We start from the raw sequence: 26,968 nt of genomic DNA, 5'->3' as shown, positions 1-26,968 counted from the left end.
ATGCTCCCAATACAATGTAATGGCCCTACAGTGCCCCCAATACAGTATGCTGCCCCTACACAGTGTTCCCAATACAATATAATGGCCCTACAGTGCCCCCAATACAGTATGCTGCCCCTATGCAGTGCTCCCAATACAATATAATGCCCCCACAGTGCCCCAATACAGTATGATGTCCCTGCACGGTGCTCCCAATACAATATAATGCACCCACAGTGCCCCCAATATAGTATGCTGCCCCTACACAGTGCTCCCAATACAATATAATACCCTCAGTGCACCCCAATACAATATGCTGCTCCTACACAGTGCTTACAATACAATATAATGGCCCTACAGTGCCGTCAATATAGTATGCTGCCTCTACACAGTGCTCCCAATACAATATAATACCCTCAGTGCACCCCAATACAATATGCTGCTCCTACACAGTGCTTACAATACAATATAATGGCCCTACAGTGCCGTCAATATAGTATGCTGCCTCTACACCGTGCCCCAAAACAGTATGATGTCCCTACACAGTACTTAAAATACAATTCCCCAACAGTGCCCCCAATACAGAATGCTGCCCCTGCACAGTGCCCCAATACAGCATGCTGCTTCCAGAGTGTTCCTAACAAAGTATGATGTCCCTAGTGTCCTCCCAATACAGTATAATGACAGACAGAGAGGACTTAAAGTTTAGCACCATTGGCATTGTCTTAAGAGTTAAAGATTTTGTTCGGTCAAAACCGTTTAGCCTGCAGTCACACAGAGTGACCGGGAATGGAGGGTATGTATGAGTTACACGTAGCCCCGGGCAGTGAGTGCGGCCTCACTTCCATACACTTGTGCACTGGGGGGGATTCATAAGTCTGCAGTCACACAGAGCGACTGCAGACTTATTAGTTTTGACCTGACAACCCATTTAAGGACCCAGACTATAGGGTTACTTGTTCCATGTTCCATGTACTCATGAAGTTAAATATTCAGAAGAATGTTTATATGTCTTTGGCCTTAAAATATGATATCAGTCACAGTGAAAACTTGGCAAATTAATGTGAAAACAATGTATTGTGTATTCATTACCGTAGAGAGGCCAGATTGCTGTGTTTTTCCCCTTGTACATTATGTTCACACAGTTTAATACTGGCAACACGTTCCCAGGCTCTGACGGCTAGGAAAGCTTGGTTAAAGTGTGGGCTCAATTTTACAATTATATCAACATAAAATCTATTTTATAATTCTTCACAAAATGTAGTATGTGTCAAGACATAAAAAGGTACCTTCTCGGCCACAAAAAGTGAAGACAGTGAGGGAGAAGGGGGATGAAGCTTCAGTGCCTCTACATCAGCTTGTGTGTATCTGACGAGATCATGTCAGACTCTCTAATGGCATGTGCAGACGACTGTATATGTTATTCTATGGGGCCATCCGATTTTGTCCTTGGACAGAGTCTGTCCAGAGAAAAAATTGTAGCATGTGCAATTTGCATCCGATATTTGGATCGCTCTTGGTCATACAAGTCAAAGAGTCTGTGGAAAAATGAGACTGCACTTGGATGACATCGGAGTACAGTCCAATTTTCATAGACTGTTGGAATTTAGAAGATGGATAAATTTTATTTTTTCATCTCCTCATCCAAGAAAATCAGATCACACCATGATCACTCTCTGTGCTCTGTTGTAGGGTGTCCTGGGGCCAGGGAGTCCTTCCCTGTCCCTAGCGCTAGGGGCACACTAGCTCGCCCTGTTCCCCAGATTACTTCTGATGGTGAAGATGCCGGGGCCATGTACCTTGCTTAGCTCCTGAATCTGTCTTCAGTCTGTACCCTTCCCCCACTCAGGGAAGAGGGGAGTAATAGTGTACCGTAATACACCAACCAGACTAACAAGGTAAATACAAACTGGGATAAAGAAAAATACTAATCATATAAATATACTCACACAAACAACAGAGGGATGCATTGGGGAGTGGAGGATGGGGTAAAACTAAAGTAGGAGAAGGAGGGGAAATTAGCACGCACCCAAAACCTAGCAACAGTCACAGATAAATCCAACAAACGCCTTCTCCAATAGTAGCCAACAACCTCCCACCTTGCAGCAAAAGCCTGCTCTGGAAATGAGTGCTTGCCAGGGCCCAGATTATATAGGAGATGGGAGTGGCTAACAGTGAACAGCTGAGAGCATTAATGCAGAAAAGCTTCCTGGAACTCCTAACTGAGCAGATTGACCCCTGCTCTACAAAAGAAACCTGCCCCATTTTATATAAACTTGAAGTGCTTCTAATCAGTGCAGGAGTAGGAGAAATCAGACTCTGCGATCTTCTGGCTCCTCTCTGTCATGGTAAACCCGTGACGCTCTTATCAAAGTCTCACAGTTTGATCACAGTGTAGGGAAGGAGAAAAATGGTAATCAGTCTACCTTCCAGGAGGGACAATTCAGTGTGAAAACCACTTGTCTCCACATAGGAACCCTGCTAGACCTTGATTGGTCAGGGTTTGGTGCAAGGGGTGTAGAAACACACCATGATGGTATCCACGTTAGAAATGGGAGAGAAGGTCCATTAGGACTGGGCTTCAGCACCAATGGGAAAATGATAAAACATAACTTTTACTGTGCAATTAAAGTCATGGTGAGAAAAAGCAAAAAATATAAAAAAAAAAAAAAAAAAAAAAAGATCCATAAAATTACTCGTTTCGTGTTACCAACCATTGTTCATATGTGTTAACCTGAAACATATAAGCTTATGGATCCTTAATCTCTTTTATCTTTTTTGCTTTTTCCTGATTGAAGGTTTTGTCCTTTTCTGATGGAACTAGACTTAAAAGGAACCTGTCCCCTGATTCATGCTGTCCAAACCATTACAGCACGAATCAGAACCTGGCTGCATGATATTATTATCTTTAGCGCTTCAGCGTTTCAAAGAAAATATAATACGAAGATTCAGGACCATAGGCGGAGATGAGACTAGTCTGGCTCCGTCCTTAGCCGGCTTTCCCTGTGACGAGGTCAGTTTACACTGAGTTGACTTTTTCTTTAGAGTGGACCCTCTGGGTCGTGGCACCCACCCACCTAGGGCGAGCTGACCTTGTGAGGAATCACCTATACAGGGAGTGTCAGGGGCAAGACCAAAGGGGTGAGCCATCATGACTTGCTGGCACCAAACGGCCGGCTCAAGTAGGCACTAGATATGAGTGCAGGAAACAAGACAAGACAAGACGTAAGTTCAAGGTATCTTCATTAAGGCAAATTCAGGATAACATTCAGTGCAAAAACGTGATAACAAGCAAAACACAGCAAGGTGCGTGCGAGGGCACACCAAGGTCCATAGTATGGTACGTGCCAGGTGGCACGCCTGGGTGCAGGCAAGGGCTCAGGGCATCGGACTCCGGAAAACTGGCAACGATCGACAGGAATAGGGCATCCGGCTGCGGACATCAGCTCCGGACATCAGGCCGCAGTCATCAGGCTTACGATCTCTGGCAGCGATCGGCAGGTTCCGGGCATCTGGCAGGCAAACCAGGGTTCAGGCAAGGAGGCATGACAGATCTCCAGACATGGTGCATGTTAGGGAACACGCCGAGGTCTAAGGCAGGATTCCAGGCAGGGTGCGTGCTAGGGGCACGCCAGAGTCCAGAGCAAGGTGCAAGACAAGGTGCGTGTGTAGGGGACACACCAGGGTTCAAAGCAAGGTGCAAGGCAAGGTGCGTGTGCAGAGGGGCACGCCAGGGTCAGGGTTCAAGGCAGAGTCCTGCGCGTGCAGAGAGACACACCAGGGTCAGGGTTCAAGGCAGAGTCCTGCGCATGCAGAGAGACACACCAGGGTCAGGGTTCAAGGCAGAGTCCTGCGTATGCAGAGGCCACGCCAGGGTCAGGGTTAAAAGCAGAGTCCTACATGTGCAGAGGGCACGCCAGAGACAGAGTTCAGGCTAGGACCTGTGCGTGCGAGAGGGCACGACAGGGTACATGGCTAGACCTGCATGTACTTTTACAGAAGCACGGGGAGGTATGCCATGGGGCAGGCGAGGGCATGTGCGTGCTAAGAGAAGCACGGAGAGCACAGTGCAGAGACAGCGTAGGTGCAAGGAAGCACAGAGAGCACAGCTGGGGCACTGGCTAGCTGGACGGGCTGCAGCACAAACAGGGGGGCAAGACTCCAGCGAACCCGGCTGGGGCACAGCAGGCAACACAGCTGTCACTGACCGACGAGCACGCTGAGGCACAAGCAGGCGGGCATGGCTGAGGCACAAGCAGGAGGCTAGGAAGGCCAGGCACATGCAAAGGGCACACAGAGAAACAAGGCAATGCAAAGCAAAAAACAAGGCAAAGCTAGGCAGGGTACAGAACAAAGAGCGGAATGTAGGCAGAAACACAGAGCCAGGTCAGAGCGAGAACAGAGCTAGCAGTGGAGCGAAGGGGGAAGCCCAGAGCCGGGTCAAGGGAGAACCTTGAAACTAGCATAGAAATGTGCAAGAGAGCACAAAAGATAAGAGAGGAGGAATGGTGCGTGTGCCAGGAGGCACTACAGAGCACCATAGGTAAGAGAGGCGGAATGGTGCGTGTGCCAGGAGGCACAACAGAACACCATAGGTAAGAGCAAGGAAGAACTTAGGCAAGACATAGCGAAACAGGCTAAGGCAGAGAACAGCGGAAGTACTACAAGGCTCAGAATAGCAAAGGCCAGACATGGCGAAACAGGCAAGGCAGAGAACAGAGGAATGACTACAAGTCAAAAAATAGCTAAGGCGAGACATAGCAATACAGGCTAAGGCAGAGAACAGCGGAAGTACCACAAGGCAAAGCAAGGCAAGGACAAACATGGCACGAGAGACAACACAAGACATGGCATGAGACAAGAGACAATGTACAAGCACAGAGCGTGTGCAGAGACGCACGACAGGGCACAGTGCAGGGGCACAGAATACAGAGAGTGACCGAGCAGACCAAGCAGCCATGCAGGGAAGCAACACAATACTCAGGCCCCGACCATAGGAAGGGGCGGTCTGATATAGCACCATAGCACCTGGACTTCCGGGTCAGGATCAAGGAAGGACTTCCGGTTCAGTTCCTCCAGGATTATCGAGAGCATTGCTAGATCAGACTAGGCTGAACCATAGAGAAGGTCACATGATCAGGGGTTCCAGGATTACATAGAGGATTGCAGAATCAGACAGTGCTGAAACATAGGAATGGTCACATAATCAGGGGTTCCAGGAATACATAGAGGATTGCAGAATCAGACAGCACTGGAACATAGGAAAGGTCACATGATCAGGGGTTCCAGGAATACAGAGGATTGCAGAATCAGAGCAGAGACGGATGGTTACCTAGCAACGGCGTGCAGCCATGAGGTAAGGCGTGCGTGCACACCGCTCCAGGCATGATACAGCACGAGACATAACGGGCATGAGAATTCAGTGCACGTGCACACCGCTCCAGGAGTCTTGCGCCATAACAGACATGGCGGGCATGACAGGCATAACGGACATGGCGGGCATGACATTTCCCAGCGCTGCTAGAGGTGATTGACTGGCAGAAGTGCAATGCCTCATCTAAAAATCATTCTTTCTTGTAGTGAAATCAGCTACATTCTGATTCCAAATTAATTTTCTACAGATTGTAATAATAATATTTTTTTTTATATAGCGCCAAAATGTTCTGCAACACTTTACAATTCAAAATGTGCATAAGCAAACTGCTCACAGGAGCTTACAATCTATGGGCAATTAGGCACACAAAAAGATAAAGTGCTTGTATGGTATGGTCCACCCATCATCATGAAGGGTATTTATGTAAAGCTCCATGAACTGGTCACGAGTCAGCTACTATGCACAGTATGAAGTGCTGCAGAGTGCATGGAGTGTGGGGGAAACAGTTGAAAGATGTGAGCAAATTATGAGGAAAATGTAGGAAGGGAATAATAGTTAAGGATGTTTGAAAGGAATATTAAAAATTAAGGTGTAACTATTTTTTTTTTAAATTTAATTACCCTTAAGGGATTGGAAAGTTGTAATTTTATTTTGTAATAGATCTTCACTACCTTATTTTGTTTCCTTCTCTTTCAAGCACTGTTGCAGTACTTTTTGAAAGTCCACTTCATGCTTCTTTAAAAGCTGTTTTCAACTGCTGCTCAGCAAACCTCCATACTCTATAGTGAAACAGGGTAGAGGACTTTCTCTGTCTCAGTATGGGGCGGGAGCAGATAAGGAAAGCTCCATATGCAGGTTGTTTGAATGTTCAGATTCTTGCTGAGAAGCAGCTGACAAAAGCTTCAAAAGGAGCATGAGCTGGATATTGTAACTGCATTACAGCACAGTGTTTGGGAAAATAAGGTACTGAGGTATAATACAAAAGTTTGTAACTTCCAAATGTCAGTAGGACAATAAAACCTTAGCAGGTCTTTAAAAGGGTTGTCCACTGTTCGGTATCCCCTTCTCAATGATCATGTTTGCCCCCAGAAAAATAACAGCACTTCAAGTATACTCATTTTTCAGCTCTTGCTCTCTCGGGGATCGCATCACTTTGTTATGTCACGCAAGCCCTGCACCCCCGATCAGCGCTGGCTTTATTTTCCCCACTTTTAGACGTCTCAGACATCAAGAGGAAGTTAGCGCACAACCGCATCTCTGACTTCCTCTTGATGTCTGATGACTGGGAGAGTGAAACCTGCGCTGTTTGGGTGCAGGAATTGCGTGACATAATGTGACACAAGCCCCGGGAGAGGGAGTGTCGACACCGCTGGAACGACATTGGCACTGGAGGTGAGTGTAAATGTTATTATTTTAGTGGAGGCAAACATGATGATTGAGCAGGGGTTGTTCAAGAAATGGACAACCTTTTTAAGGGTAAACCTTAAATACTAGTCAACATCCAATGTAAACTTTCACATTTGCTGTTTATGCAGTTCTAATATGCAATGAATGACAACATTTCATATACCGTATGTTTCCCGGGTAAATTTCCACTCCAGTTTTGCTCGGTACAATGTGGCTCATCATCAGGGCCCAGATCCGCTATCTCGCATTCTCTTCTATCTATGTCAGGTCTTTATTGAGTCCTTTAAGTGTTTACCGTTTCCTACAGCGTTTCCTGATTCCGAGTTACCTTCTAAAATAAGCGGAGTCAGCAGCTAAATCTCATCCCTGTTTTCTGGCTGCAACATACAAGTTTCTTATCTTGGCAGGATCCTTCCATTACTCATCAGAGCATCTGCATATAATTTAACATTAGGTAACTAAACAAAGTATGTAAGGAAAAACCCAGGATTCCTGAACCAGCGTGGAACACGTGCTGCTGAGTGATATTTATTTTACTCTTCTTCCTTTCAGTGATGAAAGACCCTTTGAAAGTGAAGTTTGCCCCGGCATAGCTGTTCCTCCAGGAAGCACAGCATGTTCAGTGTAGAGGACCTCCTAGTTTCTCATGGGTATAGAGTGTCGAAGAGCACGCTTTCCACATATCAGCACAGGACTGATGGCTTCCAACACCAAGCCGCAGACGCTAAGTCTGGCAACGGGATGTTAAATGGATATCCACCAGAATTACCAGACACTAATGCTGTGAACCCCGCTCCATCCAAGGGTTTCTTCAATGACCATGAAAAGGGTTGTATGAACAAGAGAAGGCAGATTACGTCTACAGGTTATCCCAGGAGCACTCAGACTTCAGAAGCATGTCAGACCACAGACACCGGGTATGTATCTCAACCTACAATCTGGTCCTGCTTGTGTTTGCTCAGCCGTATTGCATTGTGCGGTTTTCCACTTCTGCATTTTTGTCATTTTTCGTGCTGTTTCTTATGACCCTATTTTTAGCAAACGGGTATCGTGATAGTGCGTAACAAACTATAGATGGCTTTATTGTTCTGGAAGCTGATTTTCTCATTTGTATGCCGGAATAATATCTTAGGAATAATTTATTCTTTACAATAAAATGAGTACAGAAAGATGAAGAAGTGGAAATCTGTTCAGTGATATATACAATTCATTTCAATTTGTCGCAATTCTGAACAGAATTTATGGGATTAACCCAAAGTATTATCAGGTATATGACATGTATTCTCTGGGTATGGAGGAAGCCACCTGCTGCAGTGACGAGCAAAGTCATCAATCACGGGCAACAGGTTACCGTACATGAAATAACAGTATTGGATGTGATGTGATGTGTCATATGCGACTAAAGAAACATCTTTTATTTCTCAAGTAAATACAGAAAACAATTCACTTTATTGTAGTTAGTAGACGAATGAATGAGATATACAGTATGATGGATAGATCAATAGATAATAGAAGAATATTTAGAATTGAGAGTCATCAGTGGTTGATACCTTTTAATGGCTAACTGAAAAGTAGATAATAGATAGATAGATAGATAGATAGATAGATAGATAGATAGATAGATAGATAGATAGATAGATCTATCAGGGGCGAGCATATGATTGTAATGGGGCCCATTTCCACCTCCAAAGCAGTGAGATAGACAGACAGAATTCACTATAACAAGAAAGTGGTGAAAAATATTGACATGCAGCCATGGATGATGTTACTGCTCATTGCTGATATTAATATGTAATTTTTCCACTATTCGGTAACAGTCTACATAAATACCATAAATTGATATGTAGATGGATGGATTTAAGTGTCTTGTCCTTGCTCATCTCTAAGCGATCCCCAGCGAGCATTTTCAGCATATTAGCCATTTACTGTAATACACACCATGCAATAAAATTGATGCAATAAATGTGCAGCTATGATGCCAGTCACTTGCATTAATATTGGACATGGTATTACATAATAGGGTAGTTGAAATAGATTTTGTAACTCCGACAACTCATTCCTAGGTCTAGAGATGGGCTTGTTTGTACCTTTTGTCGCTTTTTAGGATCCATGTGGTACTATAATGTAATGATGACTGTCCATAAAGCAGCAGGTTAAGGCTGAGTCTGCACAGCAACTGGGGCTAGACGTCAACCGGTGCTAGATATCAACCGGGGCTACACGGCAACCGGGGCTACATGGAAACCGGGGCTAGATGGAAACTGTGACTACATGGCAACTGGGGCTACACAGCAACCGGAGCTACATGGAAACTGGGGCTACACGGAAACCGGGGCTAGCTGGAAGCTGGGACTACACGGAAACTGGGGCAACACAGCAACCAGGGCTACACGGCAACCGGGGCTACACGGCAACTGGGGCTACACGGCAACTGGGGCTACACGGCAACTGGGGCTACACGGCAACTCGGGATACACAGCAACTGGGGCTGCATGGCGTCTGGGGCTAGACGTCGACCGGGGTTAGATGTCACCTGGAGTTACACGAAAACCAGGGCTTCACAGAAACTGGGACTACACGGAACCTGGGGCTAGACGGAAACTGGGGCTACACAGCAACCGAGGCTACACGGAAACTGGTGCTACATGGCAACTTAAGCTACAAGGCAACTGGGGCTGCATGGTGACTGAGGTTAGACGTCAACCAGGGCTAGACGGAAGCTGGGGCTACACGGAAACTGAGGCTACACAGCAACCAGGGTTACACGAAAACTGGGGCTACACGGCAACTGGGACTACACGGCAAATTAAGCTACACGGCAACTGGGGCTGCATGGCGACTGGGGCTAGACATCGACCGGGGTTAGACATCAACCGGGGTTACACCAAAACGGGCTACACGGAAACTGGGGCTACACATTAACCAGGGCTAGATGGAAACGGGATACCCAGCAACCGGGGTTACACGGAAACTGGGGACCCGGCAACTGGGGCTACACGGTAACTGGGGCTACACGGCAACTGGGGCTGCATGGCGACTGGGGTTAGACGTCAACCGGGGCTAGATGGAAACTGGGGCTAGATGGAAACAGGGGCAGACAGAAGCTGGGGCTAAACCGAAACTGGGGCTACATGGCAACCAGAGTTACACGGAAACTGGGGCTAGACGGAAACTGGGGCTACACGGCAACTGAAGCTACACGGCAACTGAGGCTACACGGCAACTGGGGCTACAGGCAACTGGGGCTAGATGTTGACCGGGGTTACACGGAAACTGGGGCAACACGGAAACTGGGGCTACATGGAAACCGGGACTACACAGAAACTGGGGCTACATGGAAACTGGGGCTAGACAGAAACTGGGGCTACACGGCAACTAGGGCTGCATGGCGACTGGGGTTAGATGTCAACCGGGGCTAGAGGGAAACTGGGACTACACGGCAACCAGGGTTACATGGAAACCAGGGCTAGATGGAAACCGGGACTAGACGGAAACTGGGGTTACACGGAAACTGGGGCTGCATGGCGATTGGGACTAGACATCAGCGGGGGCTAGACGTCAACCGGGGTTACAGAGAAACTCGGGCTAGACGGCAACTGGGGTTATACGGAAATCGGGGCTACACGGAAACTGGGGCTACATGGCAACCAGGGTTACATGGATTTTGGGGCTACATTGAGACTGGGGCTACATGGAAACTGAGGCTACATGGCAGCTTTGGCAGCAACACAGCTTGCTTATACAAAGATCATTCTGCTCCTACTATTGCAGCATAATGCAAGGGAATGTGATCACATTGCGACTTGCAAAATACCTCAACTGCGAGAAGCAAATTGCAAAAAGTCTGAACCAGCTGGACTTTTTCTGACTTGCTTCTTTTCTTATGTACACCAAATATAACATTGTTTCCATGCGATAAGTGTCAAGGACTTTACTATAGGACTATTGTATGACCTGAATATGTTGTTTTCTGTATGATAGCATCTAAAATGAAATTCTGGTGACGTTAAAATGCACCTATTCAAAAAACAAACACAGGAAACAGGCAGGATATAAACAGCCTCGGAAAAATGGACGGGGAGTACGTCCTGTCAGTCTATCCAGGTGGCTGGGTCTGTTTTTTTTTTTATTGGTGCAAGTTATGTGGTGTGTTTTTCCAATTATGTTACGTGGGACGTGCATTCAGTTATTGGTATTAAAGGAGTCATACCTGAACCTGAACTTTTGATGCTTTAACCTTAGGCTAGGGTCACAAGACCGTATTTTCTGCCACACAAAAAAAAAAACAGTCCAGTTATTCTGATCAGAGTTTAATCAGAGTGTGATCATAGTATGATCCAATTTTCTCATGTGAGAAAAAGATGGAAAAAGAAAACGTTTGTATCTTCTCTATTTTGTTAGTCCGTGAAAATTGTCATGCAAGTGCGGTCCGATTTTTTTTTTCCCACGGACTCATTGACCATGACCATGTACAATCAGAATTTTGGAAGAAAACCGTGCATGCTGCAGTTTTTCCCTCCAACAGTTTCTGTCCGAAGAAAAAATTGGAACATGTGAATGGACCTATAGAATAACTTTGGTCCCTGTATAATCCAATTTTTTGTCGGATTGCACTTGGACCGAAAATACGGCTGTCTGCACGAGCCCATAGAATAGGTCATCAAAATCTGGTCAGTGTGAGTCCTACCACCAGCACTTCCACTGTTCAGATGATCCACAGGTCCTTGGCTCACTGGAAGTGGCACAGCTTCATACATTGTACAGTGGCCACGAATGGTACTGCAAGTTTACTTCCAATCACTTGAATAGGAGCGAGGGAACTTAAGGTTCCACTGAAGTGATAGATTCAAATCCTTAAAAAACAAAAATCTGTATGGCTTTTGTATGTTCTGTTCAAGTGTGCTTGGATTTCCTCTAGGTATTCTTTTTTTCCTACAATCCACATAAGCTTTCTATAAAATACATTTGTTATGTAGCCAAAAATTTTTAATTATCAAACTACTATCATACTACAAGCAAACCGTTCATAGCACTGGGTCTCACAAAAAGATACCTCCCAACATTTGCAGGATACTATGAAGCCCCACTACGGTACCTGTGAACTGAGCGCAAGATTTTAAGGAACAGCCCACTTTGATGCATGTTTCTATAAGCCTCATCAATTTGTGATCTTTTTTATTGAAATGGGATGGTTGTGCAGTATACAAAAAGTTGTGGCAGAGTACAACTTTTGTTCAGTGTTGCACTCCAATATTGTAATTTTTTAAGGAAAGATGATGTTTGCAAATTATTTAAAGGGGTTCACTACTAGGACAACCCCTTCTTGACCTAAATGTTTGTCCTCAATAAAATAAAAAAGCTTATACTCACCTCCACCTCCTGTGGTGTCGACACTCGCTCTCTCCGGGGCTCCTGTGTTGTTGTTGCGACACGTGAACCCTACGCCCAATCAGAGTTGGCGTCACTGTTCCCACCTACATATGAATTGGACATGAAGAAGCAGGGGCAGCAGCTGATCTCTCACTTTTTCTTCATGTTCAATTTGACAGAAGACGGAGACAGTAACACCAGCGCTGATTAGGTGTCGGGGTCACATGTCACAAGAACGCACGGGGAAAGCGAGTGCCAACACCGTTGGAACGGCATCGGCACAGGAGGTGGGTATAAGCTTTTTTATTTTATCGGGCCCAAGCGTGGGGTATGACAAGGAGTTGTCCAGGTAGTGGACAACATCTTTAAAGTCTTTTGAGTCTAGTGGATAAGAGATAAATGTTGAAAGCTGTAAATGTGGTGCCCATGAGGCTCAGTCGCCACAGAGGTACTGCACCTCCTCCTGAGGTGTGGTGCACCATCATCCAGGTAAGTTGGAGGCTCCTGACCACGCTCCAACACTCGCACCCCACACAACAGAGTAGCTCAGCAAAGCCACATTGCGGCTCCCTGCTTGGAACACGAAACGTGCTGGGAGGCGGGTGGAGTTGAGAATACATAAAAGAGCGGGAATGTTTAGATCCCTGAGAGAGGGATGGAGGAAGGAGGTGCTGCAGCAGACCTCAGTGACCTGGGTCTGCTGGCACAGGAAAGGAAAGAAGGAGAAAGACATTGAACTGAAACCTGATCTTCCATAAGAGAGAGAGATTAGTACGGAATGAAGGAGTAAAAGGGAGCAGAGGATGTGGGTTAGGAGAGAACCCTGCCTAGAAGTTCTAAGCGCAAGGCCGGGGCCCGGTCCCCGAGGTTGTATGGATGCTAATGGTCCTGCAGCAGACACAGGTGGAGTAGTGGGCTGTAAATGCACTACTCCCATCTAAGACTTGGGGGCACAACAGCAACTTGGATAGTGAGCCGGGACTCAGGAGTGAGGAGTCCCCGAAGCAGGCTACAGCTGTCTGCTGTACAAGTAGAGTTCTTGGGAACATCTGTCAGGAGGAACTCCAGTGTAACTCAGTACTAGGAGATCTTCACACTTAAAGGCGCAATAAGAGGAAACGTTCAGAAAGGTACATGTTGGCGGAGCGTTGGAAGGGAGCATTCCATCTGACCTGGAGGTTGATTGAGCCTCTGACTCGGAGGACACAGTACAGAGGCAGGCACCTGTGTGTACTACAGACTGTGAGTAAAGCTTTGGAACTACAAGCCCTGGTGTCCTCCATTGATTCTTGCGTCAACACACCCAGCACTGCTACATCTGGGTACCAACTTCCACACCGCTTGTGCCTCTCCTCTAACTCCACATCTACACTGCCCTGGGGCTATAGCTTCACCTGTGAGGAGCTTCACCATCTTGGCTGCAACACACCACCAGCCACAGAGGATCTGCAGGCAGCGTCGGCTTAACATCTCACTTGCCGAACACCACAGGTGGCGTCACGAACTATTCCATTAACTACATTCCACCATTCAAACTCCCCCTATTAATTGTGCGCCCAGGGCCTTTAACCGGGTCACTACTGCTGTGACACATCCCGCCGACACCGGCCCGATACCGAGTACCCCACGGCCCTGGGAGGGCGACCCCATCTTGGCGTCACGAACAGGATGACGAGACCCGATGCCATCGGGTTCTGTGTGCCTACGATTTGTTGGACTTAAAACGTTTGAGAATGTGCAGAAGACCCAATTTAATAGACTGTAAAATGAACATTAAAAATGGCTGCTGGCGCGGAGAAGGGCATGACGATATGGGAGGTCCTAGGAAAAGACTGCGAATAGTTTTGGGCCTCCCCTGCCTGAATTACTATGTGACAGCAACATGGCCCACCCCCCAAGGGGTTAGTATACTGGCTTGGTATGGAGGCGCTGGAAGAAGACGCCGCCCCAAGAAGGGGGGGCAGAAGCCAGTGGCGGGAAAAGAGCCGAGACAGGAAGAAGAACGCTAGAACGCCATGACAGAAGAAGAGGGAAGGAGGCCTGCGGAGCGCGGGGAGGTGAATCTCCCCGGCGCCATGGCTGAAGGCTCGGACCCTGCTTCTAGGCTGAATAGACGCCAGCTGGGGGAGGAGATTGCCCGGCTGACCCAATGTTTGCGACTGAGGCAGGAGGCCTTGTGGAGACTGAACTGGCAGCGCGCCCAGGAGGGGCCTACACCTGCCGTAACTGCACCGGAGCTTCCCCAGGCAGATTCTGTGGAGCCTGCCGCCGCCATTACACCACCGGCAGCATCCGGAGCCCATTCGCTGCCGCCACAGGAGGAATTGTATGAGGCCCCAGGAGCCGAAGAGGAGCTACCGCCCGGACCTGACACGGCTGCGCAGGTCCCGCCAGAGACCCCTGCGGACCCGGAGCCGCCGTTAGTTCCACCGCCGTCCACGATGTCCCACCGGGCAGCGCCCACCGTCACTATGCCTGCACCGGAGCAGAGACCACACCACCAGGAGGCCCCAGGTACGTCTGATGCCCCTACACCTGGGAAGGCCCTGGGGTGTGCCATGGTCACAGCGGCTGGCCAGGTCGTGCTAGATCTGGTCTGGGACCGAGATACCTGTCCCCAGGGGGAAACACCGGAACCCCTGACGGTCGCGCCGCAGTGCAAAACCAGCCTGGATCGGTCCCGGGAGGAACGGGAGGATGATGAGAACTGGGCTAGTTGTCAAGCTACCATCCGGCAACTGGCAGCTGAACACTGGGAGAGGGAGCGGCGCTGGCTAGTGGTACTGGGTCCAGATTTGGACCGGAAGGAACAGGTCAGAGCCGGTCACTACGGTCCCAGAGATGCGGCAGGTTGGGGCCACGTCCTGAATGTGAATCATGAGAGGGGGTTCAGCTTTATCCATGACCCCAGCCGAATCTCCGACCTGTTTTTCAATTGGAGAGACGTGGAACCTCATTTGAGAAAAGGGCATTCTGCCAGGAACCTGAGCCCGGGAGATCACGTAACCTTCAGCAGACACGAAGGTCTGAGAGGCTGGTACGCTATGAACATTAGGCGAGTCCTGGAGGATCTCATCGAGACCTACAGGCAGAGACCGCCCAATGCCCCCATGTGCCAAGTTCGAGCTGTACCAGTCCCACAGTCAAAAGGTACAGAATGCCGCACGTTTCACCCCACTGGAGGAAGAATACCTGAGGACTGCCAATGCATTTCTCACAGCTGGTAGCGGTTCCAGTTCAGAAACCCCAGGAGGAAACAACAACCATTAGTAAATCTCATTACCCAGGAGGGTATTTGCACAGTTGTGCCATTGTTTTCTATTTTTGCACCAGTTTTCCTATTTTTGGCTACCATGTCCTAGTTTATTTTCCCAGAGTTGCCCAGTTTTGTTGGCAGCCTTTATACTTGAAATAAGGAGATCATGAACGCTGAATGGTCCAGAACTGCCATTGTAAATCATTGCACCTCTTTAGGTGCCCTCTCTTGGTTTTACATAGACACTTTTCGAAGATAAGGTCTACCTCATCTTTAGTATGGCTCCAATCAAAGGACACTGCAAGAGATCCCGGCTGGGAGCGGTGTCCAGCGCTTACAAGAATTGTTGAAAGTTTTAATGTAAAGTATTTGATAATGATGTGTCTTATGAGAGTATTGGTAACTAGGAAATGGCTTTTATATAGAATTAGGAATGTTTTGACGGAGAGATGAGAGATTTGAATAAAGAATAAAGAATTGGAAATGTAGGTGATGAACCAGGCACCACGGTTGTCACTCAGAGTTAAAAGAAAGTAGAAAATGTGCACTAAAGATGGAAAGAAATGTGTTGATGAAGAATACTGAAGTGATAGTGAGTAACAGACAATAACACTTTGAATTACGTATTGTATTAAAAAAATTGCACTTTTGACTTAAGATTTTAGATAGTTAATTAAGAATTGTTTGCAACGTTCAAAAATGAGTGCCTCCCACATTGGGAAGTTTAGTATAAGACATGTTTATTCAGCATTGCAAAAATTTGTATTCTCCTGTGTTGTCAACTTTGTTTGCCTTGCAGCACGCGGACGTGCTGTGTTTAATGGGGGGGTATGTGGCGCCCCTGAGGCTCAGTCGCCACAGAGGTACTGCACCTCCTCCTGAGGTGTGGTGCCCCACCATCCAAGTAAGTTGGAGGCTCCTGACCACGCTCCAACACTCGCACCCCACACAACAGAGTAGTTCAGCAAAGCCACATTGCGGCTCCCTGCTTGGAGTGTAGCAGCGCACCTTTGGTGGCTCCCTGCTTGGAACACGAAACGTGCTGGGAGGCGGGTGGAGTTGAGAATACATAAAAGAGCGGGAATGTTTAGGATTACAAGTCAGTCTGGGAGAGGAAGCCACTCAGAGAGGAGTGAGGAAAGAAGATCCCTGAGAGAGGGATGGAGGAAGGAGGTGCTGCAGTAGACCTCAGTGACCTGGGTCTGCTGGCACGGGAAAGGAAAGAAGGAGAAAGACATTGAACTGAAACCTGATCTTCCATAAGAGAGAGAGATTAGTAAGGAAAAAGGAGTAAAAGGGAACAGAGGACGTGGGTTAGGAGAGAACCCTGCCTAGAAGTTCTAAGCGCAAGGCCGGGGCTCGGTCCCCGAGGTTGTATGGATGCTAATGGTCCTGCAGCAGACACCGATGGAGTAGTGGGCTGTAAATGCACTACTCCCATCTAAGACTTGGGGGCACAACAGCAACTTGGATAGTGAGCCGGGACTCAGGAGTGAGGAGTCCCCGAAGCAGGCTACAGCTGTCTGCCGTACAAGTAGAGTTCTTGGGAACATCTGTCAGGAGGAACTCCAGTGTAACTCAGTACTAGGAGATCTTCACACTTAAAGGCGCTATAAGAGGAGACGTTCAGAAAGGTACATGTTGGCGGAGCGTTGGAAGGGAGCATTCCATCTGATCTGGAGGTTGATTGAGCCTCTGACCCGGAGGACACAGTATGGAGGCAGGCCTGTGTGTACTACAGACTGTGAGTAAAGCTTTGGAACTACAAGCCCTGGTGTCCTCCATTGATTCTTGCGTCAACACACCCAGCACTGCTACATCTGGGTGCCAACTTCCACACCGCTTGTGACTCTCCTCTAACTCCACATCTACACTGCCCTGGGGCTATAGCTTCACCTGTGGGGAGCTTCACCATCTTGGCTGCAACACACCACCAGCCCCAGAGGATCTGCAGGCAGCGTCGGCTTAACATCTCACTTGCCGAACACCACAGGTGACGTCACAAACTATTCCATTAACTACATTCCACCATTCAAACTCCCCCTATTAATTGGGCGCCCAGGGCCACGGACCGGGTCACTACTGCTGTGACACATCCCGCCGACACCGGCCCGGTACAGAGTACCTGTCACGCTCACGCCTTGGCTGAATGGTGCGAGCCGGGGGGTTGTGGCCCCACTGTGCCACAAACCAGACTACCTCGGTCTTCACTGGAGCCTCTGATGGTGAGGTCAGGCTTGTGTGGCAGGTAGCTGCCGGGTGCCACTCCAGGGTGGTGTCTGGCTGTGGCTGCTGGTCCCACTCAGGGACAAGTCACTTGGACAGGTGTGACTAACAGGCAGGCTGAGACACTGGGCAAGCAGGCACGGCTTGGTACACTGGCAGGCAGGAACGGCTTGGAGAGACGGCTTGGAAACACTGGGCAAGCGGGCACGGCTTGGAGACACTGGGCAAGCAGGAGTGATATATGAGAGAACAGGTTTGGACCTGTTCACACAGGAGGTGCAGGTATGGATATAGGCAGGAAGGAGTGGAATATGAAGGAACAGGCCTGGACCTGTTCACACAGGAGGTGCAGGTAGGCAGAACCGCAGGAGTGCGGAGCAGGCAGAGCCGCAGGAGTGCGGAGCAGGCAGAGCCGCAGGAGTGCGGAGCAGGCAGAGCGGCTAAGGAGCCATGCAGACAGAGCGGCTAGGGTGCAGATGCACAGATAAAGCGGCTAGGGTGCAGATGCACAGATAAAGCTGCGAGGGTGCAGATGCACAGATAAAGCTGCGAGGGTGCAGATGCACAGATAAAGCTGCGAGGGTGCAGATGCACAGATAAAGCTGCGAGGGTGCAGATGCACAGATAAAGCTGCGAGGGTGCAGATGCACAGATAAAGCTGCGAGGGTGCAGATGCACAGATAAAGCTGTGAGGGTGCAGATGCACAGACAGGGAGGACACAAGGAAAGACACGGCAGAGAAGGAACCACAAACAAGGAGACTGACAGACAGAGGTAAGACTGAGTTCAGACAGAGACACAGGGACAAAGACACAAGGACCAGGATATTCTGCCTCCTGGCAGGCGGACAGAGAACAGACAAGGCACTGGGAACAAGACTCAAGGGCCAGGATATTCAGCCTCCTGGCAGGCAGACAAGGTACAAGGCAAGACAAGAAGTATTCCTCCAGAGAAGGAGATACACAGAACAGGGCCTGGCTTCCTCAGCAGCAAGACACTAACTGAGTATAAACATTGCACAGGCAATGTTTCAGTGGGAGTGGTGAAACTAAATAGTCAAGGGCTCCAGGTGATTGGTCAGGGACAGATTACACAGGTGCACCCTGACTGCATAAGAACCAGAGAGTTCAGGCGCTGCCCCCCTATACACACAGTCTGGAAACATGGAGAGCAGAGGCACAGAGCTGGCAACAGACAGAATTCACAGCATGGCTTGAAGCAGAAAGTAAGTTGGTGTGCGGGGGATGGGAGGCCATGCAGTGATGACAGCAGGGTTGTTACAGTACCCCACGGCCCTGGGAGGGCGACCCATAAAGAAAAATCATTTAAGTGAATAGAACTGAAATGTAATATCAAACACATCATATAACCAAGAGTGCCACTGTTTCTTTAAAAAGGATAGCTTTCTTCTATACTTAGGCAACCACTTTACCATTTCTCATAATTCATAATAAGAGTTTTTCCCCTTTGACTCATCATCTTCACATCCTATATGTTAAAGTTGACCATTACGAATGTACGTGATGTTATGGAGTATCCCTATAAGGCCACGTTCAGTATTTTGGTCAGTATTTTACATCAGTATTCGAAGCCAAAATTGGGAGTGGCATAATCAGAGGAAAAGTATAATAGAAACACGTCACCACTTCTGCATACTGATATAAAATACTGACCAAATACTGATCGTGGCCTAAATATCAGTAAAGGTCATGGGTTTATGTTAGACGGTTACAGCACTGTACTGTAATAAGCTGAATGTGTTCTTTGTAACCATATGAAAGCGGCCGTAAACCTTATGATATACAGACACATAAATCCATTTACGGTAATGCAGTTGCAGCATATACAGTATTGAGCGGCAGGTTTTTAAATGATCATTTAACATAAAACATTGTGTTGTGAGTTATTCTTAGCCACTGACTAGGTGTAATAGTGGTGTATCGTGTACCAGTGTTTGTAAAGGGCGAAACATACAGAGATGATCTTTGCAATCATAAGAAATTACATTCAAGTAATAAAACTTATATTTGGGTCATATGGACTTTAAATACACTGCCCTCCATAAGGTGCTTGAGAACGGGCTGTGTGCAAGCACCGGACACACTTTTAAGTAGAACTCTTGCTTTACTACATAGACTTAACAAGTGATAAATCAGGAGACAGTCTTAAGGGAATCTGTCAGCAAGTTTTTGCTATTTAAGCTGAGAGCACCATGGTGTAGGGGCAGATGCTCTCATTCCAGGGATGTGTAACTTATTGGGCTGTGTGCTGTAGTTTCAATACAGTCAGTGTTTTACCAGCAGGATATTATCACTAGAGGACTAGGTCTCACATGCAGGAGTCCAGCTAATCTGGGTAACCCCACCCCCACCACTGATTAGCAGTCTGCTGACAATGGGCACCATACACGGGAAGTTGCAAATCAGGGGTGTGGGCGGGGTTATACACAGCTCAGCACTCTGAGCTCTGCTACATATCTACAGTAGAGAAAACAGAGATTCTAACAAAACTGCACCAAGCAGCTCAGTAAATGACACATCTCTTGAATCAGTCATGTTACAGCTTGACTGATGTAGACCAGTCTTAGACATTCTCTGGCTACAATCCTTATTATTAACTGGAACAATGCAGAGCATTAGTATTAATCTTAGTTTGGGCATTGGTGCTTCGGGTGTCCCTGATGACTCTGCAGTGATCTCTCTGACCTGTAGGTTCTGTTGTCAATATGCTTTCTAGTGCATTGCGAATGGACTAGGAGGCAGATGCTACATTGGTCTTGCTCTTACTCCTGGACCCTTTGTCACTCGTGTGCTTCTGTTTCTCATCAGCATTATAATTTGAGCAGGTGCCTGCCTGATATAATATATTGGAGCCTTTTTGCAGGTTTGTCCTTGATGGCTTTGCTGTATTTTATGCTCTCCACTTGGTCTATCTAACCTGTGTTCTTGAAGGGAATGACAAGTATTAGCCGGACTTCAGGGCTTCGAGGGTCCTGTTGTCAGTATGCTTTTTGCTGTATTAAGGGTGCATTAGGAGACCAATGTGGCACCTCCACTGGTTCTGTCTTTACTCTGTGACCACTTATCACCTGCTTCTCTTTCTTATCAGTAACTTATACCACTCTAATAATAATAATAACCTTTTTATTTATATAATTCAACATATTCCGCAGCACTTTACAATTAAATGGGGACGTGTACTGACAATAAAAACATCACAAAGTAACTCACAGTCCAACAGTTACAGAAGTGGTTTGGACCCTGCTCACAGGCTTACAATCTCTAAGGAAATAGGGGGGGCACAATAGGTAGAAAATGCTAATATTGTTATGTCCAGCCATCATTATAATAAATAGGGGTTTTCCAATAAAGCTGCATGAGCCGGTCATCAGCCAGCATCTAAGTGCTATTGAGTTCATGGAGGATGTGGAAACAGAGGAATAGGCTAGACTAGATTAAAGGGAACCTGTCAGCAGGTTTGTGGTCAGTAACCTACAGACAGTGTCAGTTCGGCGCCGTTATACTGATTAAAATGATACCTTGGTGATGAAATCCATCTTTTGGTTATTGTTTAATGTTTATTTTCACTTTTATGTTAATGATATGCTCGTGCCCCGGGGCGGCCTGTGGATGGTCTTCATGTGGTGCTTTCAGTAGGTATTCATAATACAGACTGCTGACAGGCAATTGATCCCTCACTGACCTGCCCCCTAGTTTACATAATGAATATTATATAATCATATTGAAAAGAAGTTTATATTGTACTCTGTAGTGGATGGGTAACCAGTGCTAAGACTGGCAGAAGGTGGAGGGATTGGTGTAGCGGCTGGACATGGAGGGATTGGTATAGTGGAGTGCCCCGCGGGGCCTGGGGGTACTCGGTACCAGGCCCATCGACTTCCATGGGGGACGGTGTCACGGCGGCGGCGACCCGGTCCGTGGCCCAGAGGCGTCCAGTAATAAAATAGGGGAAAGTTGTGTGGTATTTTTGTGGTAAAAATAAAGATAATGTTTATAGATGGTGAAATACGTGACGCCACCTGTGGTATTCTAGTCAGAGGTGACCAGCGCTGCGGTGTTGCTTATCTTGGATGGATGTTGGGCGCAGCTATGATGTTGAAGCCCTCCACAGGTAGGGCTGTAGTCCCAGGGCCAAGATGTTAAATAAATAGTAAAAGTGGCTGTAAACATTGGGGTGCAGATAAATGAGAGAAAGACACAGTGAGGTGCAGTTTCTTTACCTTTTACTGGTAATAGGTTGCAGTCCGGAGTACCACATACAGGTGATGGAATAAGTCCGGCTCGCCTGGAGGCATTCAGGGGATCCACCTTGCCAGGTGGGGATTTAGGACCTTCCTTTCTGCGCTTTGTGTGTGGGTCTCCGCTGTATATAACTATGCTGCGACCCTCTATTCGTGATGGTTTCACTAACCTGTATGGCTGTCAGCGTGAGCCTATTCCACGGGTACCGTTCTCTTCACCGTCGGCCCCGGGCTCCTTATCCACTGCCGTGCCCTCAGGTGTTCAATGTGCACAGGAATTTACAATCCCCTGTACATTCAGATTCGGCTATCAGGACTTACAGCTCCTGTCAGCCTAGGACTCAGATGTCCCTTTTCTCTTTATTAGCACTTCACTCAGAGGTTTGCTATATGCAGTATTTTAGCTTCCCTAGAGTCTCTCAGTCTCTGCTCTTGTCCTTTCCCTCTTCACAGATCAGCTCCCTGTCTTCATCTGACAGGATCTTCCAGAAAGATCTCTTTACCTCACGTCCTCACGTTGTAACTGTCATTTCTCCTCACAGATCTGGCAACTTCTCTGGCCACTGGTTTCATTCTTCCAGAGGTAAGGTCTTCAATAAGTCAATGACCACTTGGTTCATCTTCTCACACATGCCATTTGTCTGTGGATGGTAAGGCGTCGTTCTGATTTTCTTGCAACCGTACATGTGACAGAATTCTTGAAACACTTCTGCCTCAAATGCTGGACCTTGGTCGGTGAGCACTTGTTCAGGGTATCCGTGCGGTCGACAAAAGTGTTGCTGAAATGCCTTAGCTGCTGTCTTCGCTGTTTGGTCTTTAGCAGGTACGACTACCAAGAACCTTGAATAATGGTCCACGGTGGTCAAAGCATAGGTGTAGCCATTCCTACTCGGAGTTAACTTCACGTAACCCAAGCTACCAGTTCAAACGGCTGTTTTGTGATGATCGGCTGTAATGGGGCTCTCTGGCTGATACAGTCTTTTCTGCGCAGGTTACATGGGCCACATTCTCGGCACCACTTCTCAATGGAACTCCTCATGCCAACCCAGTAGAATCTTTTGCGAAGTAGGATCTCCAACTTCTTCCAACCGAAATGTAATGCTCCATTGTGGTACGCCTCTAAGACCATTGGCGCATCCCTCTTCGGGACTACCACCTGCCAGACCAGTTAGTGTGTGCGTGAGTTGATGTTCCTCCGACACAGTTTACCCTCGTAGATGAACAGCTTGCCTCTTTGCTTCCATAGCTGCTGTGCTTCCTGTGGGTCATCTGGACCAGGGTGTGCATCAGCTTGTGCCAGCCACTCCTTCACTAGGCGAACAGCTGGGTCACTATCTTGTGTCTCTGCCCACTCATGATGGGGTAATGGGTTCAATGTTACCTCTCGTACAATAAAGCGCTTATTCCTTACTCCTTGGGAGCGCTGGGCTGCAATTGGAAGGTGGAAGGCTGGTAACTCGATTTCTTAGAGTTCTTTTGGATCTTCTCCCCCGTCTGGTGAATTGGGCATCCTGGACAACGCATCCGCATTAGCATTCTTATGTCCTGCTCGGTACTTGATGAACTCGTAGTTGGACAGCCGGGCCATCCATCGCTGCTCAAGTGCCCCGAGCTTTGCCTTTCCAAGGTGGGTTAGCGGATTATTGTCCGTGTAGATGGTGAACTTTGCTGAAGCCAAGTAGTGCTTGAAGCGCTCAGTTACCGCCCAGACTATGGCTAGGAACTCCAGCTTAAAGGAACTGTAGTTGTCGGGGTTCCTCTCAGTGGGACGAAGCTTCCTGTTGGCGTAGGCAATCACTCTCTCTCTGCCTTTCTGCACTTGTGACAGCACGGCTCCCAATCCCACATTGCTGGCGTCAGTGTAAAGTACAAATGGTTGGTCATAGTCAGGGTAGGCCAGGACCTCATCTCCTGTGAGGGCCAATTTCAACTTGGTTAAGGACTCTTCTATCCTTTTGTTCCACTCGAACGGAAGATTTTTGTTCTTGGCCTTCTTGGATTGGCCCACTAGAAGATCTTGCAGCGGTGCCGCTATCTTGGTGAAGTTCTTGATAAATCTTTGGTAGTAGCCTACTAACCCAAGAAATTGCCTCACTTCATGGATAGTGCTGGGTCTTTTCCAGTCCTGGATAACGGTGACTTTGTCAGGATCGGGTGCCACACCTTCCTCGCTCACCACATGGCCTAGGTACTGCACCTTGGGTTTCAAAAGGTGACATTTGGACGGTTTTATTTTCAGGCCAAAGTTTGACAGGGCTTCAAATACCTCGGCTAGGTGCTTCAAATGGTCTTTGTAGGTTTTGGAGAAGACGATGATGTCATCCAGGTACAGCAGAACGGTTTCAAAGTTTTTATGTCCAAGGCAGCATTCCATTAACCACTGAAATGTTCCTGGTGCATTGCTGAGCCTGAACGGCATGTAGTTAAATTCGCAGAGGCCCATTGGTGTTGTAAACGCTGTCTTCTCTTTGTCTGCCTCTGCCACAGGAACCTGCCAATACCCACTGGTGAGATGTAAGGTAGAGAAATAATTAGCAGTTCTCAGTGCAGCTAGTGATTCCTCAATTCAAGGCAATGGGTACTCGTCTTTATATATAATGCTGTTAATCCGCCTGTAGTCCACACACATTCTCATAGTATCGTCTTTCTTCATAACGAGGACTAATGGAGCTGCCCAGGGGCTACAACTATCTCTGATTACAACAGCCTCCTTCATCTCTCGTAACATACTCTTGGCACATTGGTAGTGTGCTAGGGGTACAGGCCGGTGTCTCTCTTTAATGGGTGGATGATCTCCGGTGGGGATATGATGTTGAACCCCTTTTGCCTCCCCAAAATCTAGAGGATGCTTGCTGAAGACCTATTCAAATTCTCGAGTCACCCAGTAAGCACCATGCTTTTGGTGTGAAGGGGTGGAGTCAGTGCCTACGTGTAGCTGCCGACACCAATCCTCCTGTTGCCCTTCAGAGCCATTCTCTTCCACCTTGTCAGACGGAAGCAAGGGTTCTAGTGTCTCGATTGCATTGTTACTGACGGTGAACATTTTAGCAAGGGTGATATACCGGGGTAGCTGGACCTCTCTCTCCCCACAATTTAAGATGCGTATTGGTACTCTCCCCTTGCAGACATCAACTACCCCTCTGGCTGTCAGGATAGTGGGCCTACTATCAGAATACATGGGTTCCACAAGGGCTTGGTAATCTTGACCCCTTAGGCCTATTGCTGCCCAACACCAAATTAACATTTCACTTCTGGGAGGCACTGCAATGGAGAAAGGATCACTTACTCTGACACTGCCGACTTCTCCACCAGACAGCTCTACCTGTTGTCTCTGCATCAGAACTCTGATATCCTTTTGCAGGACCCGTTGCTGACTGGAGCTGGCGGTCTCTGCTACCTGTTGTAACAAAACAATAATTTCTCCCAGACAATTTTCAATTACATTTGTGCCTAAAGTGATCATAGGATGGCATTCTCGTTTGTCAATAACAACTATTATCAAACCTTGCGATTGCAATTCTACTTGGCCAATTTTGATGGTCACCTCTTTATACCCCATCTGAGGCAAGGGCTGACCATTGCTGGCAAAAATGGTAAGGTCTTTATCTGGGCTATGAGTAATGTCTGAATCTGCCCAGTACTTCTTAAAAAGAACATATGGTATCGTTGTCACCTGGGAGCCGGTGTCCAGTAAAGCGTTCATCGGAAAACCGTCATTCACAACAGGCAAGACTGGTCGTCCTCCTACGTTCTTGTCTCGTCAATTTGGTGGGCCTGGTCGTCTTACTCCTGAGGGTTGGCCCTTTGCCCCAGGGGTTGCTTGTTTAAATGACAGTATCTTGCTAGGTGTCCTGCCTTGTTGCAGTGACGACAGATGGGCTGCCCGTCCTCGTCGTAACGATCGCTGTCTCTTCCTCTGGTCGGTGGGATCCTCTTCTGCTGTCGCCACAGGACGTCTTCTGGACTGAAGGCCAGCTGGATCTTCTTCTTTGGAATCACTTGCAGGGACTGCACAGTTTTTGTGAGTGCAGCCACACTTTTAGTTAGTTCCTTGACTTGGAGACGTAAGTTTGCAGCAGAATCATCATCTTGGGACGGCTTGTCAGTCTCAATAGAGGTCTTTTGAAAGGTTGCTGTCTCCTGCTGGTATGTAATTGCAGGATTCTTAGAGGGCTCTGTGCTGCTAGGGTTCGGTTCATGCAGTACTCTGATGGCTCTATCCTTAAAGTGTGCAAAGTCCAATTCAGGATTTTGTAGGGCCATTATACGCAGCTGTGTCCTTTGGTTGTTAGACTGGAGTCCCTCTATGAACTGCTCTGTTAGTAATCTATCTTCATCTTGCACGCTCTCAGGATCAACCTGCTTTACAGCCTGTAGTGCCTCCTGGAGATTAAGGGCATAGTCCCGTATACTGTCCTGTACTCTCTGTTTGCACCCAAAAAAATCTCATTTTTATCTCTGTTGTAGTATCAAAAGTGTCTTTCAGTCTGGCTAAGATTTGTTTGACAGTTCCTTTATCAGTGTCCGGCCAGGACTTTACTTCCCTCTGGGCCGCACCAGTTAACTGGCCAATGAGGATACTGACTTTTTGACTCTCAGACAGGGGGTACACTTTGAAGAAACTACATAGTCTTTCTTTAAAATCGCTCAGGGTGTGCGACTCCCCTGAGTACTGTGGTAACCAGGCCGCTCCTGGTATATATGGCATTGATAGCGGCATTATGGGGGCTGCAGCTGCGACCGCCGCTGAATCTTCACCCGCGTTGAGCATTTTCTTCCTGTTTTTCACTCACAATAGAGCGCAGCTCCAGCTTCACTGGCTCGCCCCTCTCTGCTCGCACGTGCTGTATGACGCAGTTATGGTGGTTATTTGAAAGCTCAGTAAAGTCTTTAGCACACAATTTAATAAAGTCTATGGCGCACAGTACCCAGCTTTCCCAGTCTCCCTTTTACCCAGCTTTGCTAGGCTCGCTAAATCCTATACGTGATGCCAGTTGGAGCGCCCCGCGGGGCCTGGGGGTACTCCATGGACGGTGTCACGGCGGCGGCAACCCGGTCCGTGGCCCAGAGGCGTCCAGTAATAAAATAGAGGAAA

The 26,968-nt window shown here is 47.8% G+C and overlaps 1 protein-coding gene across 1 annotated transcript in view; it reads left to right on the top strand.

The window, feature by feature from the left end:
• JCAD (junctional cadherin 5 associated) overlaps window positions 1-26,968 on the top strand; it is a 145,019-nt gene that overhangs the window by 99,627 nt on the left and 18,424 nt on the right. Inside the window, exon 3 of the mRNA XM_073581711.1 lies at window positions 7,313-7,677. Within this exon, the coding sequence (XP_073437812.1) occupies window positions 7,376-7,677 (302 nt within the window). The 5' untranslated portion in view covers window positions 7,313-7,375. The remainder of the gene's footprint in view (window positions 1-7,312; window positions 7,678-26,968) is intronic.

Source organism: Dendrobates tinctorius, unplaced genomic scaffold, assembly GCF_039654945.1.
Source record: "Dendrobates tinctorius isolate UK_male_01 unplaced genomic scaffold, ASM3965494v1 ptg000070l, whole genome shotgun sequence".
Lineage (NCBI taxonomy): Eukaryota > Metazoa > Chordata > Amphibia > Anura > Dendrobatidae > Dendrobates > Dendrobates tinctorius.
The sequence above is the reverse complement of the archived record's forward strand: the minus strand, read 5'-3'. Positions and strand labels throughout refer to the sequence as shown.